The 17,107-nt window shown below is 42.7% G+C and overlaps 2 protein-coding genes across 2 annotated transcripts in view; one reads left to right on the top strand and one right to left on the bottom strand.

Moving 5' to 3' along the window:
- The first annotated feature begins 3,777 nt into the window (after positions 1 to 3,777).
- KLHL23 (kelch like family member 23) lies at positions 3,778 to 15,254 on the top strand. Its single transcript, XM_090045498.1, has 3 exons — positions 3,778 to 5,427; positions 7,191 to 7,343; positions 10,525 to 15,254. Exons 1-3 carry the CDS (start codon positions 4,215 to 4,217, stop codon positions 10,833 to 10,835), a joined length of 1,677 nt encoding a protein of 558 aa, XP_089901624.1. The 5' UTR covers positions 3,778 to 4,214; the 3' UTR covers positions 10,836 to 15,254.
- Positions 7,921 to 17,107, bottom strand: part of METTL5 (methyltransferase 5, N6-adenosine) — a 35,331-nt gene continuing 26,144 nt past the window's right edge. The window contains exon 8 of the mRNA XM_090045503.1: positions 7,921 to 7,953. Coding sequence (XP_089901629.1) covers positions 7,936 to 7,953 — 18 coding nt within the window. The 3' untranslated portion in view covers positions 7,921 to 7,935. The remainder of the gene's footprint in view (positions 7,954 to 17,107) is intronic.

Genomic DNA, 17,107 nt, shown 5'->3' with positions numbered 1-17,107 from the left:
TGAGCATGGCTGAGAGTCTAGAGTGGGGAAACTAGTTAAGAGGTCATATGAATGCATTTCCAGCAAGTGGATGAAAAAACAGCAGCAGAGAAGGATTACTTATGAAACTTGTGGTTCCTACCAGATAATAGAAAAGCCTGAGGTAAATGTGAAGAGGCCAGGAGGCCACTGTCCATCACAGGAGCACTGGAGTGATCCTGGATATTGGGGGATGCTATCACAGTCCACATGGCCGTGGGGGCAAAAAAAGAACTCTGTCCTGAGGGAAAATCAAACATCAATCAACCAAGGGGTGACTGATGTTTACCCAGACTTAGCACAACACCCCAGAGAAGCCCTTCATACCCAACATGGAGGAACCAGCAGATATTGTAAGGACTTGCTCTTTTCACAGCAGTAACCCCATCCTGACTAATCAAGGGGTACTTGACATTAGGGGGCACTGACAGATGGGAAGAATGCTTTACTGGAAGAGACAGCACATTAGTTCAACCTGGCTCCCCAGTGTCTGCATAGATCAGGCACTTCAGTGGGGCTTTTTGGGGTTATAATCTACAGCTGATTCAATCAGCTGTTACGTAAAAGCACCAAAAAGCCCTGTTGAAGCACTCAATCTACACAGATGTTGGGCAAGCCTGGTCAAATTAACACGATGACTCTTCTGGGCATGCGCTGTGCTTGGCGTGTGGGCATACGAAGCTAAAAGTAAAGGACCATTTGTTTTTTTCATGTCTGTAAGCAGCCTATCAGAATGGGAGGGATGCCCCCAGCTGTCGCGGTGTGTGTCCCTCTGCCCCCTCCCCAGCCTGTATGTAGAGGGGAGGAGGAGTGCACAATTCTAGTCCCACTTCCCACCCAGAGGCAGAGGGGGCAAAAAGAGGGCTTATAAACAGTCTTGAAAGGGAAAGTATGGTGGAGCTGCTGTGCAGTAATGTAAGAACATGGATGTGTAATAATTTTGTGTGACCTCAGTAAGATGAAGTTACTATTTGTTCAGTTCCTCAACTTTTCTATACAAATGTATTAATTTAGTTTAAGGGAGGAAAAGATGAATAATTTAAATCCATGATTGGGGCTAATTACTAGTTTAATAGCTCAGTCTCACTTGGGCACACCTGGAATGGGGCGGGGGGGTAGGGGCGAGTATCATGTTCCCAGGAAGATTAAACCAGAGTTCAGGGCTGAGAAGGGAGAGGCCCAGTCCAAGAGACGTGCAAGAAGAGACTCAAGTTGCCCTTAGATGAGAAAGAGTTGATAAGGCCCAAGAAGATATGGTCAAGCTGCAGGTTAGTTTAACTCCTGTGGCAGATCACTGAATAGAACAAAGCTGAAAATAAGAACAGAGAACCTAATGGTGAAGCTGAAAGCTCAGTCCCAAAGGAGGTGGGGTGTTCAGTTGAAACTTCGAGCTTTTTATTATAGATAAGCACTTAGACTGATAACTGTGACACTTAACTTTCCATACAATTAGCTTTCCTCCATCTTTTCACATTGCTGTAGCTTTAGCTTGGCACTTAACAACTGAATAATCCTGGGAAGGATAAGTACAACAGCTTTGATATGCCATAAAAAGTGCAATAGGAAAGTGTTGCTTCACTGGAAAGTATCCTGTCAATTTGGCATTAGTGAAAAGTAGTTGAGAGCAGAACAGCTTCCAGTGTTTCTATTAATCCCTGATTAAGCCTGCGTTGTAGTTCTATGACTTCCACTGAGATCTATTCTCTGTAGGCGCATGCATTTTCCCTATCATCAGAGCTATACTGTGAGATTTTTGCACTCTGTGTGCTCCCTCTTAAGGCCTACCACCTCTAATTAACTCAGCTTCACTGAGTACAGAACGTCTGTACAGCACTGCCTTGTGCCACATAGATGTAATATAAAGGTATACCTGCAAAGTACAAGTCAGTGTTATGCTTAGGAACATCATCTCCTGAGTTGGAAGCTATATAGCTATGTCACTGTTAGTGCTCTGGATAGGCTATCACTTCTGTGAAGTGGGAGTTCGTGCCTCAGTCTGGACCCAGCCCCTGAGAAAGCTCTGCCTGCTGCACAGATCAGCCTGGCTCTTGTGACTGAAGGTCTGTTACGCTTGAGAGAGCTGTTAACCAAGTTCCTCATTCTGAAGTTACAGCCAGCCTTTTAGGTATGGGTGACCAGGTCATTAATCACCTTGATCATCAGTTTGTCTAGATGTTCTGTTGAAAGTCAGTATAAGGAAAGAAGAAAGGATTTGTTTATAGCAGGGGTGTCAAAGATGCAGCCTGTGGGTCTCATCCAGCCTGTGGAGTCCCCAGTGTTGCCTCTGGGTCACAGTTGACCCATGTGGCACATGCCAAATGGCTCTGCACTCAAGGTATGTGATATGAACTGCATACAGTGTTTGCTCTGACTGGTCTGGGACGCAACCTGTGTGTGGTGCCTGATCTGGCTGGTGTGGGATGCAGTGCAGTCCTGAACTGGCCACAGCAGGCTCTGAATCCAATGTGCAGTGGATGGGTGGTCCATGGGCCCAGCCCCACACCATCCATGTGGCCCATGGACCAGTCATGCGCCACTCATCTGGCCTGTGAGTTTGACACTCCTGGTTTACAGTACTTTGTATTGCTGAGGAAATGTATGCTACTTCTTTCACCACTAGGTGGAGTTTATTATGGGGTGACAGCTTCATGTGGTATTGTTTAGTCCAGAAAGCAGATGACAAAGGCATTATAGAACCAACACCAGATGGTTGTCCACTGGGATGGGATGGGATGGGATGGGATGGGTGTCCTAGCCAAAGAGAAGAAAGTATTACTTGCAGATGCAGCTGTCTGAAAGCTCTGTACCACTAGAATCCAGGAGGACAATTACTGGATGTACTGTCGTAACCAGATTTGGGTGTGCACTGTACAGTCTTCAGTGCTTTCCTTTGGCTGATGCCACCACTTTCATCTGGGTCAAGTTCAGCTACAACAAGCTTCGTCTGTGAACTGATCTCATCCAGTAGTGGGACATCATGATATCAATGGTGCTGTGGTATGTGGTGAAGGATAAGAAGAGCTGTCTCATATATAGAAACACATACATAGTTTTACGCCTTCTCCTAAGCTGTTCCCTCCTGAAAGTTTCACAGTGCCTTCTGTTCCTTCCTTGTCTTTGTCATGGTAAATGGCGAGAGGCAGGAACTCTTCTCATTTGTGCCTTGCTCAGTATAGGGTGCTCTGCTGGTGCCCAGCTTTGTGTAATCCTGATAAGAGAAAATGCTTTCATAATCTTTCAAATTGCAAGAGAGCCCTGGTGGGGCACAAAGCCACTGCTGAGTTACACTTCTGTAATATGCAACTTACAAAACAAGGTGGTGCTGGTGGTGGTGCTAACCCTGCCAAATGCCCCTTGTTTGGAGAGAAGACATTACCGTACATTTGTTAGAGATACATAGTATAAATTTTCATGAGCCCAAGCTTCCTTCATCAGATGTTGTCTTAAACTTAATCTTGGGTTCACAAAAGCTTATGTATGGTGTGTGTGCATATATACATACATACATACATATACATACATATGTGCATACATATATGAGCCATGGTACAGATCATCCTTGAATCAAGGGATTACCAATCATGATATAAGTACTGGATATATATATGGATGTGTATGTGTATACAGATATACATTTTTGTCTGTATACCTAAGTCTACAGATCCTGAGGTATATACCGTACACTTAAGTCCTGATTGGTAATCCCTTGATTCAAGAATGATCTGAACTATGGCTCATACATGTGTGTATGTGGGTGCCACACGGTTGGGGTCACCAGCGCCGAGGGAGGGCCCCTGAGGAGGGATCACTTGCCGGGAAGGGAGGCTTGGCCACGGCAGGGACCCTTGGCCAGGCTGCGTCCTACTGCGGCTCGGGCTCGGGCTCGGGCTGAGCCGGCGGCGGCCGTCGAGGGCCCCCTGGCACTGGCTCAGACTCGGCTCCCCCAGCGGCAGCCCCTCGCTGCCGGGGCTGGGGCAAGGCCCCGGGGCCGCGCGCTGCGTGTGCCGCCGCCTGCGGAGCCCGCGCAAGAGCGGCTGCCGCGGGGTGGGGGCGAGCGGCCGAGGCACCGAAGGAGGAGCTGCCGCAGCCTGCGGCCGCTTCCAAAGAAGGGCAGGGGCGCTGCCCGCCCCGGCCGCCCCACGTGGGCCGCGGGCACTAGCCGCTCGGCCGCCGCGGGATCTGGAGCCGCCGCCACCATGGCCGTGGCGGGGCACGAGGGCTACGCCTACACTTTCCGCGACGCCTCCCACGCGGCGGGGGTGCTGGAGGCCTTCGGCGCGTTTTACCTGGACGGCTCGTTCACAGACGTGACTCTGCGGAGCGCGTGCGGGGCGCTCTTCCCGTGCCACCGGGCGGTCTTGGCCGCCTGCAGCACGTACTTCAAGGCCATGTTCACGGCCGACATGAAAGAGAAGTCCAAGCAGCAGATCAGCCTCCCCGGGCTGGGCCGCGCGGCGCTGGAGGCCCTGCTGGACTACGCGTACACGGCCCGGGTCCGCATCACCGCGGGCAACGTGCAAGGCCTCCTGCGGGCCGCCGACCGCCTCCAGTTCGCGGCGGTGAAGGCCGCCTGCGAGCGGTTCCTGCTCAGGCACCTGGATGCCGCCAACTGCATGGGGATGCACGCCTTCGCGCAGCACCACCACTGCCCCGAGCTGGAGAAGGAGGCGCAGAGGCTGCTCCTGGCGCACTTCGAGGAGGTGTGGAAGCAGGAGGAATTCGTGGACGTGAGCGAGGAGAAACTCCGGTTTGTCCTCTCTAGGGACAATCTCAATGTCCGGAAAGCGGAGGCGGCCATCGAAGCTGTTGTTCGGTGGGTAGCGCACGATGTAGAAGAAAGAATTGACTGCATCTATGAGCTGCTGGGCTGCATCAAAGTAGATTTAGATGAAACGTACCTGAGGTCGGCCTTGAGCCTGCAAAAGAAATGCCGGCTCAATGATGACAAGATAAGGGCGCTCATATACAACGCGCTGAATCCCAAACCAACGGAGGCTTGCAAAAGGCCCACAGCAGTTATGTATGTGATTGGAGGGTACTACTGGCACCCTTTAGCAGAAGTACATGTCTGGGACCCTTTAACCAATGCTTGGATCCAGGGAACAGACATGCCAGATCACACGCGGGAGAGCTATGGGGTCACTAGTTTAGGACCCAACATTTATGTAACTGGCGGTTATAGAACAGAAAACATAGAAGCTCTTGATACAGTATGGGTATATAACAGTGAAACGGATGAGTGGAGAGAAGGCTGTCCTATGCTTAATGCCAGATATTATCACTGTGCAGTTACCCTGGGGGGCTGCGTCTATGCCCTAGGGGGTTACAGAAAAGGAGCTCCAGTACAAGAAGCAGAATGTTATGATCCGTTACAACAGACATGGGTTCCCATTGCAAACATGATCAAAGGTAGGTAATCTTTCTGTACGCTTGACATCTCAATAGCTGCTCTTGTTCATTTCCTTTCTGTAATCTCCACACACACATTTCTGGTCCAGTCTAAAATCCACTGAAGTCATTTGGAAGTCATACCAATAACTTTAACGGTATGGGATTTGGTGCAAACTTTTGGTAGCCAAACTACTATAAACATATAGTACTCTGTGCTGAGGACCATATGCAAAAACACCACATTCTGCCTCTCAGGAGAGCTTGTTGGCATCCCCGCTAAGTTGGCAGCATTACTTAAGGTTTGGGAGGTAGTGCCATGCAGAGCAGGCATGGGGTGTCTCAGTGCAGCCATCTCTAGTGCCATATTGTGCTGGTATTGAATGTGACTTTGTCCTTTATGAATGTATAAGCAGGACGTTCAATTTTAATGTCCCCTTCCTTGTGTAAAAGTTCAATGCAAGGTAGAAAGAATATCGAGGTCGCTGCTTATAGATATTGCCCTTCTGGGGCTGAGCAGACCCTCAAAAACTAGTTTTTGAAAGCAGAAACTGTATAAGATCATCTTAATATCTTTATCTAGAATATACTGTACTGAAACATGTCTTAATTTTAGTTCCAACGGAAGGTTACTACTTTGGATCCAAGCAGCAGTTATGCTTTATCTGAAAAAAATGTCTATTAGACCACCAATTTCTGAGTAATATTTCAATATTAAGCATTCCAATTAATTTTAGTCATGCTTCTCTCATTTGAAAGTTCTTTTAATGTAACTTGTTCGTATTTCTATATGCTACCTCTCTACAGTTTGTAATGACCTCTTTTCTGTGAGGATGAGCAGCACCAATCTATTATTCAGGCTGCCAAACAACAATTTTGCTTACTAATGTTTAAACATTGAATTTTAACTATTGCCTAGAGTAAAACATATTACTTTGTTATAAAAAACCCCCCGTGAATAAAATATCAAAATTAAATTACTGCACACTGGTTTTTAAATTAGTGTCTGAAAAACACCTAGAAAATGGATAACGTTAACAACCAGTACAAATTGTTTAGTCAATTACTCTGACATCCATGTCATTTCATGTAAAAACATTACTGTTTTTGCTTATTTATAAAGCAGTATAGATGTTGGAATTGCAGTGTTTTGCCTTTCAATATAGATGTTTTATGCATTTTTGTATATGATAACTTTTTTAGAAACATAAAAATACATTATGTCCTTAATATTGTCCATTTTAACTTGTCAAATGCCACTTTCTTTTACGTTTTCCCCCCTAAACGTAAAGTCTGTAGGGCTCTATATTGTTTACTTCCTTGATTGTACAATAACATCATAACAATGCCACTACTGGAATTAAAAATACAGTAGTAAAATAATCCTGTGAGGTACTGAGCTCTCTTTAAAGTTGTTCTTCATAAAAGAATTATGATTATAATTTCATGGAAATTTTAAGGTAACATTTTTTGCCAAACACAATTCCTAGAATATAAAGATCACACACCTTTTGTATGGGCTGAAAAGATGGATTCGTATTATTTAGTATACTATGCAATATGTCAGTTATGCTTTATGTTTTTAATTTGCTTTGCTATATATTAATGAGCCTAGTTGGCTTGCCACTCTGATGCTTTTGTTACTTTTTTATTTATGTACACAAAAGTATAATTTTATGCTGAAATGTAAATTAACAGGTATCTTTAAATTTGCATTATTAATGGAAGTGGCAGTAAGTATTCTACAGCCTGAAGGTGTGCTGTGAATTTAATATTGTAAATAGGTGTTGGAAATGCCACGGCCTGTGTCCTGAATGAAGTCATCTATGTAACTGGAGGCCACTATGGTTACAGGGGAAGCTGTACCTATGACAAAATTCAGATTTACAATTCAGGTAGCAACGAATGGAGCATAGTGACCACAAGTCCACATCCAGGTAAGCGCAATCATTTCGCTAATAAATATGGAATTTAACTCTGTTATTTTGTCTTGTAAATTTTAATAATTACATATTGTTTCAGAGTGGTCTTTTATAAAAAAAAGAATGAGCTTAAGTGGCAGTCCATTCCAAGTTACTCTAAAGTGAACAATTAACAAAATATTTAATCGATTAGCTATTAATAGGGTAGTATAAAAGTGATATACATAAGAGAAGAAAGTAAGAACTGAATTCAGAGGAAACATTCTTAATATATTACCACTGTCACTCTTTAATTCTATTTTGAATGGTTTTCTGTGTACATTTGTGGGAGGGGAACATATGAGTTTTATGTGTGTATCTTTGCAGTTAGCAAAGATTTGTTTATAGAATTTTTTAACAATATTTTAAAATAAATGCCCAGAGTGTACTTAAATCTAGACCATAGTGGGAAACAGCTTTTCTGTCCCACAAAATGTTTTGAGAATTAAAAATTGTTCCTATCCCTCACTCTGAGCCTTCAAAACTTGAAATGGAGAACAACCAATGGCCCACTGGTCAGAATACTCACTTGGCACGTATGAGATCTAGGTTCAAGTTCCTGCTCCCATTAGTATTTCATTATCTGCTAAAAGGAGAATAGCATCAACAGGAGAAACCCATCTGGGAATACCTGGGTAATTAGGGCACAGCTGTGGGAAACTGAAGTTGAAGAGGCCATCTGATTTACATAGAGCAGGGCATTGGACCTGGGTGTCACATACCATGCGATTACTCCAGTCAACAAGTTATTTCAAACACTGGGAACATACTGCCCTAGTGTATTTCCAGAGAGCAATTACATACCCTCTCAGCTTTTATTTTGCTAAGAAAAACAATTTATGGTCTCATAGCCTCTTTTAGTTGCACAGAAACATGGACTCTTCATTCCCCTGATCATCCTAGTAGCCCTTCCCTGCTTCTTTCATTTTAAATCATTCTTGAATATGGATGATCCAAACTCTACATTGATACCTTGTACAGTGGTATTAATCCTGCCCTGTGTATACTGGAAATATTTGACCCGATACATCCTAGATCTTTGCTGCATCTTTGTTGATACATGCTAGATCTTATTTGTCTTTCTAATGGCTGCATGTCATTAGACCTGTGATCAACCAATACACCCAGGTCTTCCTGCTCCTCTGTAATTTCAAATTGATAAAGTGGCCCCTTTAGTAGGAATTCTTGCAATTAGTCCTCATGCTCATAACTTTGCACTTTGTAGTTAAATTCCATTTGCATTCTTTCATTCCTCAAGGTCATTCAGTTCTTCTTGTTTGCTATTTTACACATAGAGTCTGGTAGTTCTCTAAAAAGAGAAAGGACCATAACTCGCCTTCCAAATTCTTGGGAAAACAAGTGATTAAATCTAATCAAATTCCACAAAATATTAAAATTATTTCAATAATTATTCTTATCTGATCTGAACGTGAACTTGAACTGCATCACGTTTACCTTCTATTCATCAACCTACAGCTTTCCTATTGAATCAATGGACCAGGAGGAGGGATAATGAGGGGTTTAATTTCTCATAGGATCAGGTTCCTTTCCATTCATATATTGACATTATCATCACAGCATCTGAATATGTTCCAGAAATTCAAGAAGTATATACCTAATTAATACATTACTAGAGAAGGACTAGATTATTAATATATTGCCCTTATAAATGTAGTACTACAGAAGATTACATCATTAATATATGCAGGCAAGGTTCTTTGAATACATATGATATCTTTTATTAGACCAACCGAGTAGTTGGAGAATTTTTTTTCCAACTACTCAGTTGGTCTAATAAAAGATATCACATCTACTCAAAGAACCTTGCCTGCCTATGTCCTTAGACCAACACGGCTACAACCAAAAACCCAGCATTATTAATATATAACACTAGTTTCCCAGAAAATTCATCCACTCATGCATTTAGCACTGGTCTTTTACATGTATTGCTACCTGGCAAAATAAAAATTCTCGAGCATATTTAGCACCAGAATCTACATATTAAGTTTCAAAAATAAAATTTTAATTTGAATCCTGTTAGTGATGGAGATAATATGTAATACAATTGACACTTCTTTGAGTCTGCAGAAATATAAATTGCAATACTACTAAAGAGAGGATGACTTGGAAAAAAGGAAGAGATAAGAGTAGTAAATACTGGTACTGCTGGCAGTTTGGCTTTGGAATAGAACAGCAATAAGACCACAAGTATCCAAAAAGCATAAACACCAGTAAGGAAGAAGGTGCTGTTAGGTCTCATTCTAACTAAAAATCATAATAGCTTTTATCCAGTTCTCATCAATAGAAGTATTTTGCAAAAAAAATGTCTGTTTTTCTGTTTTATGGATGTGGAAACTGAAAAACAGATGAAGTGCTTGCTCAGAGGCCTTGTACAGATATTCAGTTTCTCCTAGGAGAGTCGCTGGTCTCCCAGGAGAAATCATGAGTGTCCAGATGTTCAGGCATTTTCCTCACAGACTAAAAATGGCCACTCCAGGAGAAAAATAACCTGAGAACAACTATGGTTAAATCACTCCCAGAAGACTTTCTCCTCAGAGAGCAAATGTCTATACATGCTGTAAGTCAACCATCAAGCCACTGACTGAGCTGGGAATTACATCCCTGTTCCCTGACTCCCAGTCCAGCCTACTGCTTTCGTATAATGCACTGGATTGAAACTGAGAGAAAATTAGGTTTCTTTTCAGGAAATAGTTTTGACAGTGAAGCAGGATTGTGACATGTTCTTCTGGAAAAGTGGTGGAAACCTCAGCATATGGCCATTGTAATCTTGACTGGAAACGGGCAAAGAAAATGAACCATAAGGAACACCAGTAAATTAACAGGGATAGAGTTAGTGCCCATCTATATCCACTTTCTACATTTTAGCAACATACATTCTTAAGAGACTTTCTCTAATGATATGTGATCACATCCACATGGTAGCTTTTTTGATGACTTTAATCTTCTCCAGACCAAGTATAGCAGAAGTTCTTAAGATTCTGAACCTGTTGGACTCAGTGAAGAAATTCCCATTGACTTCAACTGAGATCAACACCCCACTGTTGTCATGTTGCTGCAGTTCCACTCCCTAGCTAATCTTGTTTAAGGGTTCATATGATTTTTTCTAAATTAAACTACTTTCCATTTCTCCCTGAAGAATATGGATTATGTTCTGCTGCATTACAAAACAAAATCTATCTTGTGGGTGGACAAACGACAATCACTGACTCCTATGACCCAGAACAAAAAGAATGGAAGCAGATGGCTCATACAATGGAAAGACGGATGGAATGTGCTGCAGTTGTTATGAATGGGTGCATCTACGTAACGGGAGGATATTCCTATTCAAAAGGAACATATCTACAGAGCATTGAGAAATATGATCCTGAATGTAATCAATGGGAAGTAGTAGGCAATCTGCCTAGTGCCATGCGTTCACATGGTTGTGTCTGTGTGTACAATGTTTAACAGGATCTGATTATTATATTTCTGTTACACAAAAGAAGCATATACAGTCTCCATACCAGTATAGGTTACCTCTCAAACTATATAAGATAAACTAATGGTTCACATTCAAGCCTAAACCTGTAAATAAATGTTTATTCATTTGAAGTGGCTTAGTGTAATATAGATAATGAGATAATATTGTCATGCAGTTTCACCTGGGGAATAAATTCACTGGTCATTCTGTATTGTAAAAGTTTACAAAACCTTCTTATAAAATGTAAGAAGTAATGTGAAATTACTAATGTGTATTAATTAACTACTAGAGGAAAATGTAGTCTAGGTTTTGTCATGTTGCTAATAGGCTTTAAAATAGAAAGACTTAGCTCTTCTATGGACTATGGGGTTTCAAGTGAAATGAAAGTAGAAATGGTAATGTTTACTGCCACAAGCTGATTGACTTGTTAAGACATTAGTTGCCTGTTTTAAAATCCCTTAGCAAAACAGAGGAAAAATTTGTCTTAGTGTTCCAGGAATAGGGCAATGCTCTACTTCTGTGGAAAGGCACTTAGGGAACAGTGAGAGAAGGCCCTACTTTGCTCTGTAATAACCCACCTGGGAGATTCAGAAATACATATTGTTGAATCCAGATAACCGTTTTGGTAAGAATAGTTCACATGCATGTTGTGGGCGGGAGGGAAGGAAGGCTTGCAGAATTCCAGTAGCTCTCTTATGACGTAGACTTTTACATTACAGCTACAAACCAGATTTTTATTTAAAATAGCTCTTTCATTACCAAGGTTTTCCAAAAGCCCTAAATTGCAAATTAAGTGTTGGCAGTGCTGTGAGTGAAGTAAATGAAGCAACAATAGGAACTTGGAAAAAAGCTTGGTGAATTTAGAATTCAAAGCTGGCCAGGGCACTGGATTGTATTAATTTATTTTCTGAAAGCAGTATGGGGGATCTTTATATTTATTGCCTAAGGAGTTATCTGAAGTGAGCAGAAAGAAATCCCATGTTGGAAAGTAGAATTATTATTCCCACAATGCAGCATTTCTGTGTCAGCACCAGGGATAAGGCAGAATCCAGGCAAAGGGGTTGAAAAGATATGAACTACCAAACAAGCCTTCTTCCAAGTGAAAAGTGCCCTGTCAAATGTCTCAGGGAATATATATATAAACAGAGATTTCTTAAATCACATTTATTATGGATTGCTGCTAGAGAGGCACCCATTTTTTTTATAGTGTGCTGTTTCTTTGTGTCTACCATGGGACATTAATATGTAGCTTGTTTTTAAATATTAATTGTACAACTGTTATGGCAATGGGCATCTAAAGTTTTAACCCTCCCCACATCGACCACATTTTCTTCTAAAATAGTATAATTTGTATTTATGCACTTTACAACAAGCAACCCCCCCACTATCCTTTAGAAAAAAAAATCTCTTTCTTCAGTCTTCTAAGCCCACTTTTTACAAAACGAAGAGTTCCTTCTCTCAGAGCTGGCAGGGATCTACTACTGGTATCTGTAAGAAACTTCTTCAGTTTTCTTTCCCCTTTTTGTACCATTCTCCCTATTTTTGCATTTGAGCATGACTTAGCAGGTTACACAAAACTCTTTGAGTTTTGATTCAAGACTATGTTGTACATACGTTTCTGTTTTGCTATTTGTGCTTACCTCCTTTAAAATGTATATATACATCATGCATGCAGGGAGGAAACAGATACTCTAAAACTGAAGTTGTGCTTATTCAACATTCTCAGTGGAGAGGTAGGTAATGATCTTAATATAGTTTGTTTATACAAACTAAACTCTAGAGAAACCTAAGCAATGGAAGAGTCTAGTTCTGTGGACTGTAGTGGCTAGATGAATTAGCACAAAGAACAGTGAAGGGCAAAACACAGAAAAAACTTACAGATGAAAAAATTTCATGTCACACTGTCTTCTTTTTTAAATTACTTTCTTCTCTCCTTTCTTTCAAAATTATTCTCTATAGTTAAAAAAAACATAAAACGAAGGAGCAAGATCACAAAAGCATTAAGACTATGTACGTTAAATAGACTCACAATGTCAAACAATAAACTCAAGCATGTACCTCACTATAGAACATGCTTCGGTGTAGTTTCATATTATTAAGGTAGTACTGTACTAGCAATCAAAAATTCTGTTCCTTACTCTGTCACTAATTTGCTAGCTAGGTGACCCTTGGCAAGTGTGTGATTTTTACTGATCTCAAATTAACCTTCTCTGAAGCAAATAAAGATAACTCACTTCAGGTATCCACTGAACTCAAAGGAAGTTTTGCCATTTTTAATAGGAACAGGAACAGGCCCTAATTTTTTGTTATTTTTTAGGGCTATCAAGTATTATACATGCACAAATAGTTAATATTAAGATGGCAGAGCACCTTTGGGGTGCTCGCCATGTGCCAGGGGCTGCAGTAGGCTGGGGCAGAGCCCAGCAGGGAAGGCAGCCAAGTGAAGCCCCCCAGATCTCATTCTAAGGGGGGAGGTGTGTGGTGGAGCACCTTTGGGGTGCTTGCCACTTGAGGGCTCACACAGGCTCTGAGAAGAGCCTGCTTTGGAGCAGCATCAGAGGAAACCTTTCCTGGGTACCATTTTAAGGGGGAAGGTGTGTGGCAGGGCACTGTTGGTGCCTGCCACTTTAAGACCTAAGTCAAGCAGCCAGCAGGTGCCTGTTTGTGGCATACATTTTAGATTTAGGGCTGCCTATATAAGCAGAGCATTTTGCTACTGGCAGAGGAGGCAGTAACATTGCCTGGCTGCAAGGCTTCATGGATCATCCTGGAAGTAAGGCAGGAGCTGTAGGGGATGGTTAGGAGGCTCCTGGTCCTGGGCATGACCTATAACTGCACCCTGCCAGGAGTGGGTGGCCTGGTGGGGCTCTCAGTGGTGTGGGAGCCCACAGGAAATGCCAGGCCAGGTATCATTCTGGTGAAAGGCGGGTAGGGGCACCTTAACCGTAGCCCTCACCTTTGGGTAGGTTTGTGTAACATCAGAGGTAGTAGGGGGCCAGGCATGGCTATGGCCACCTGAGCCCACCAGGGAGGGAAGCCCTGTGGCCCCAAGTGGGGGGGGGCAGAGATGAGTAGCCCCAGTGAAGGGGGGTGGAAACCAGAGGGCTGAGAGCCCAATTATGTATAGCTATAGAGAGAGCACAATGACATGCTGCTCTGGGGAGGGGGGAGTGAGAGTCCCCATGAGACCCTGGAGCACCAGTCATGACTGGGTGAGTTTTATACCCAGTAGGGGCCAGAAGGCAGACCCCAGAGAGTGGGGCTAAAGGCTCAGATGCTCAAGGCAGAGTACCCTCATCTGGTCAATGCTGGGGCCAAGACCAGAAAGGTCAAAAGGGCCAGGGGCCCACCGTAAGGGATGCCCAGAGTTGAAGGCCTGGGGTCCCAACTGGCCTTGGAGGGGAGGCCTGGGCCTGTGTAGCCAAAGGTCCCAGGGGGGACCATGCCTGAGAGGAGAAATAACTTCAGGGAGCTAGGCAGCCTGAATGAAGGCGGAGTAGGCCACCTGAATGGAGGGATCAAAGAGGGGTCCTGATTGGATTATTCTGGGGCCTGTGTGGGGCTGGTGAGATTAGCATTAGCGGATGCCATCTGCAAGGCATGGGCTGCAGTGTAGGGAAGGTATGGAGCCACAGATAGCACCCCCTGGCATCGGGGCACGAATGGCTAGCCTCCCACCTTAATTAAGAACAAGGCATGGCAGGTGAGTCACGTGGGTGGCGTGCCCAAAGGCAAGTGGAGAACCTGGCACTGTGGCTAGGTGAGGAGCACCACTTTGCCACAACTAATATTAGGTGGTGCTACTTCTTACAGTTCGTGTTTGTGACACATCAATCAGATTAATTTAGGAGTTAATCAGAACAAATATTGGGCAGAGGCACTAATATGAATTCACTGACAACACGGGTTTTGCTTCCTATCAAAGAGGATGCACAATTTATTAAAATTTAAAGGTTGATTACATTTTCTAAGCACCCTAGGCAATAGATGCCATGCTTTTTAATATTAATAAACAGATTAATGTGACCACTTAATTTATGAAGAAAGTCTAATTTTATTGTATTTATTTGGGTGTGGAGGAAGGGCTGGTTATGTGATCAAAGTTCTTGTTTTAATATTTTTATTTTTGAATAGTAAAGAATTAGAATGAAATGATCTAAAATCAAGGTAGTTATTAAGTTAGTACTGGTATGTATTAATGTATTTAACTACAGTTTCATTAATTTTGATAAATGTGACACCCTTGGATTCGGTAATATAGATGGGTTTTAAAACTCTTTCTAGAAAATGTAAAATGCCACACTATTTAATAAATTCAGTTGTGAAATACGTTGTTGTTGTGCAGGATTTTTTCTCTTAATTAAAAAGCACAGTGGAAGCAACCCACCAAACTCATTTTGTGCATACCATGCTTTTTGCCACAGAAATTTATTTCCTCTTCTTGTATACACGCATTATCAAAACAAATCCCAACTTTTCTTGCTTCTGCATTTAAAGAGTATAATGTATTTTAGAATACCTAGTAAAATAAAATTCTTTGTTATTAAGACCTAATACACTTTTTAAATCTTCTACTGCTTTAGAATACATTTCCCTATCCTTCTTTGCATTGTCAGTAGTCTTCCAGCACTATTACTAATTAGTAATAGTGCTGGAAGACTACTGACGATCCAGTATTACTATGACTCCTCTATAATCGAAGACAAAATTGGGCTGTAGAACCTAAAGACAGAAGACTGCTTTCTCTGGGAAGTGGGGAGAACTGTTTTTAGGCAAAAAGCAGAGATACAACAGGATGATTTCAACTGACTATCTTGCTAGAGACAGAAAAATGTCCTTTAAAGCCCCCGTCCTTTAAAATGAATGTGCTGAATTTTACGCACATAAGTAATCCCCTTAAAATCAAGGGGACTGCTCAAGTGCTGGATTTTAAGCATGCTTCAGGTAAATTGTGAAACTGTTTGTCAACCTAGGTCTAAATAATTGATCTGATTACAGAAACCTCACAGGAGTGCATTTGCACAGGAATGTAAAACTTAGGGTGTCAAACATATGGCCCATTGGAGCCCTGTGACCTGGCTTGTGGATCTCAGGCTAATAGTGCAGCTTGTCTGGCACATATGCTGGACCCAATGCCACAGGTGCCGCATGCAGCATGGGAGGTTGCGGGGCACCAGACGGCTCTGGTCTGGACCTGGCTGTGCTAGTGCCAGTACACAGGGAAAGTCTGGTAGGGCATGACATGCAACTTGTGTCCCATGCTGCTGCCCTAATTGGACACTGCCCATCTACCCCACAGGCTGTGCACAGCACATGCTGGTCTGGCCCTGTGTACTGGCTCCAGCATGTAGTCCTGATCTGGCCTGCAGACTGGCCTAGTGACCCTCATCTAGTCCACAGGGATGGATGAATTTGACACCCCTGCTCTCTACTTTGTGTATTAAATTAAAACTACCAAATGCATTTGGTTAATTTGCTCCAAAACTGGCTGAAAGCCTTTGTGACAAAATTGTGATTAAAAAGGTAGACAGTAAACCTGTGTTCAGATTCCTCTTACTTTGTTTTTTCTGTTCATATTACTATTTGGTAGTCTTCATTCAGAGTTTGGACGAGAGTGTGCAGATAAGTTTCTCTTCCAAGCCGCGCACCAAAATGATGCAAATGGCCATCAACATTGCATTGCATTGCATAACGGAGAAATCAAGTGTATGCCAAGTGGACAAGGTAAAGATGCTATGTTTTTCTTTCAATTACTGCCATTTCAGGTGCTACCTTAAACAACAGTAGATACAAGTTTCAAACAGAGCACCTGAATTTGACAACATCCATTAATATTTATTGTAATGCCCCAATGCAAGCTAAGTGAGCTGTGTTTAGCAACTAGAAATCATCCAGTCTTTTTCAATTAGGAAAAAAGGAAGTCATGTTTTGCTACATTGGATTTGAACTCCATTTACTCTGTCCATGTTGGCAAGAATGAAAGCTAATGTTGGAAGAGCTGTGTTTACCATAGAAAATTAGGGTTGTAAGGGACCTCAGGAGCTCATCTAGTCCAAGCCCCTGCTCAAAACAGGAACAGCCCCAAATAGATCATCTCAGCCATAGGCAATGCATAGCGGGGGGCATGTGCCCCCTCGAGATTGGCTCTTGCTGGCTGGAGAGTGGGGATGCTGAGTGAAGCGCTGGTTGGTGCCCCCCTGAGATCGGTGCCAGCTGGCACCAAGAAGTGATAATGGCATGGCAATTGGCTGCCGGGGGA

This window comes from Crocodylus siamensis, chromosome 4 (genome assembly GCF_052110815.1).
Source record: "Crocodylus siamensis isolate JL-2025a chromosome 4, ASM5211081v1, whole genome shotgun sequence".
Lineage (NCBI taxonomy): Eukaryota > Metazoa > Chordata > Crocodylia > Crocodylidae > Crocodylus > Crocodylus siamensis.
The sequence above is the reverse complement of the archived record's forward strand: the minus strand, read 5'-3'. Positions and strand labels throughout refer to the sequence as shown.

Coding starts and splice junctions, on each gene's coding strand:
- KLHL23 (XM_090045498.1), top strand. CDS start 4,215: ATGGCCGTGGCGGGGCACGAGGGCTACGCCTACACTTTCCGCGACGCC. Junction 5,428..7,190: donor CATTGCAAACATGATCAAAG/GTAGGTAATCTT, acceptor TATTGTAAATAG/GTGTTGGAAATGCCACGGCC. Junction 7,344..10,524: donor GACCACAAGTCCACATCCAG/GTAAGCGCAATC, acceptor TTCTCCCTGAAG/AATATGGATTATGTTCTGCT.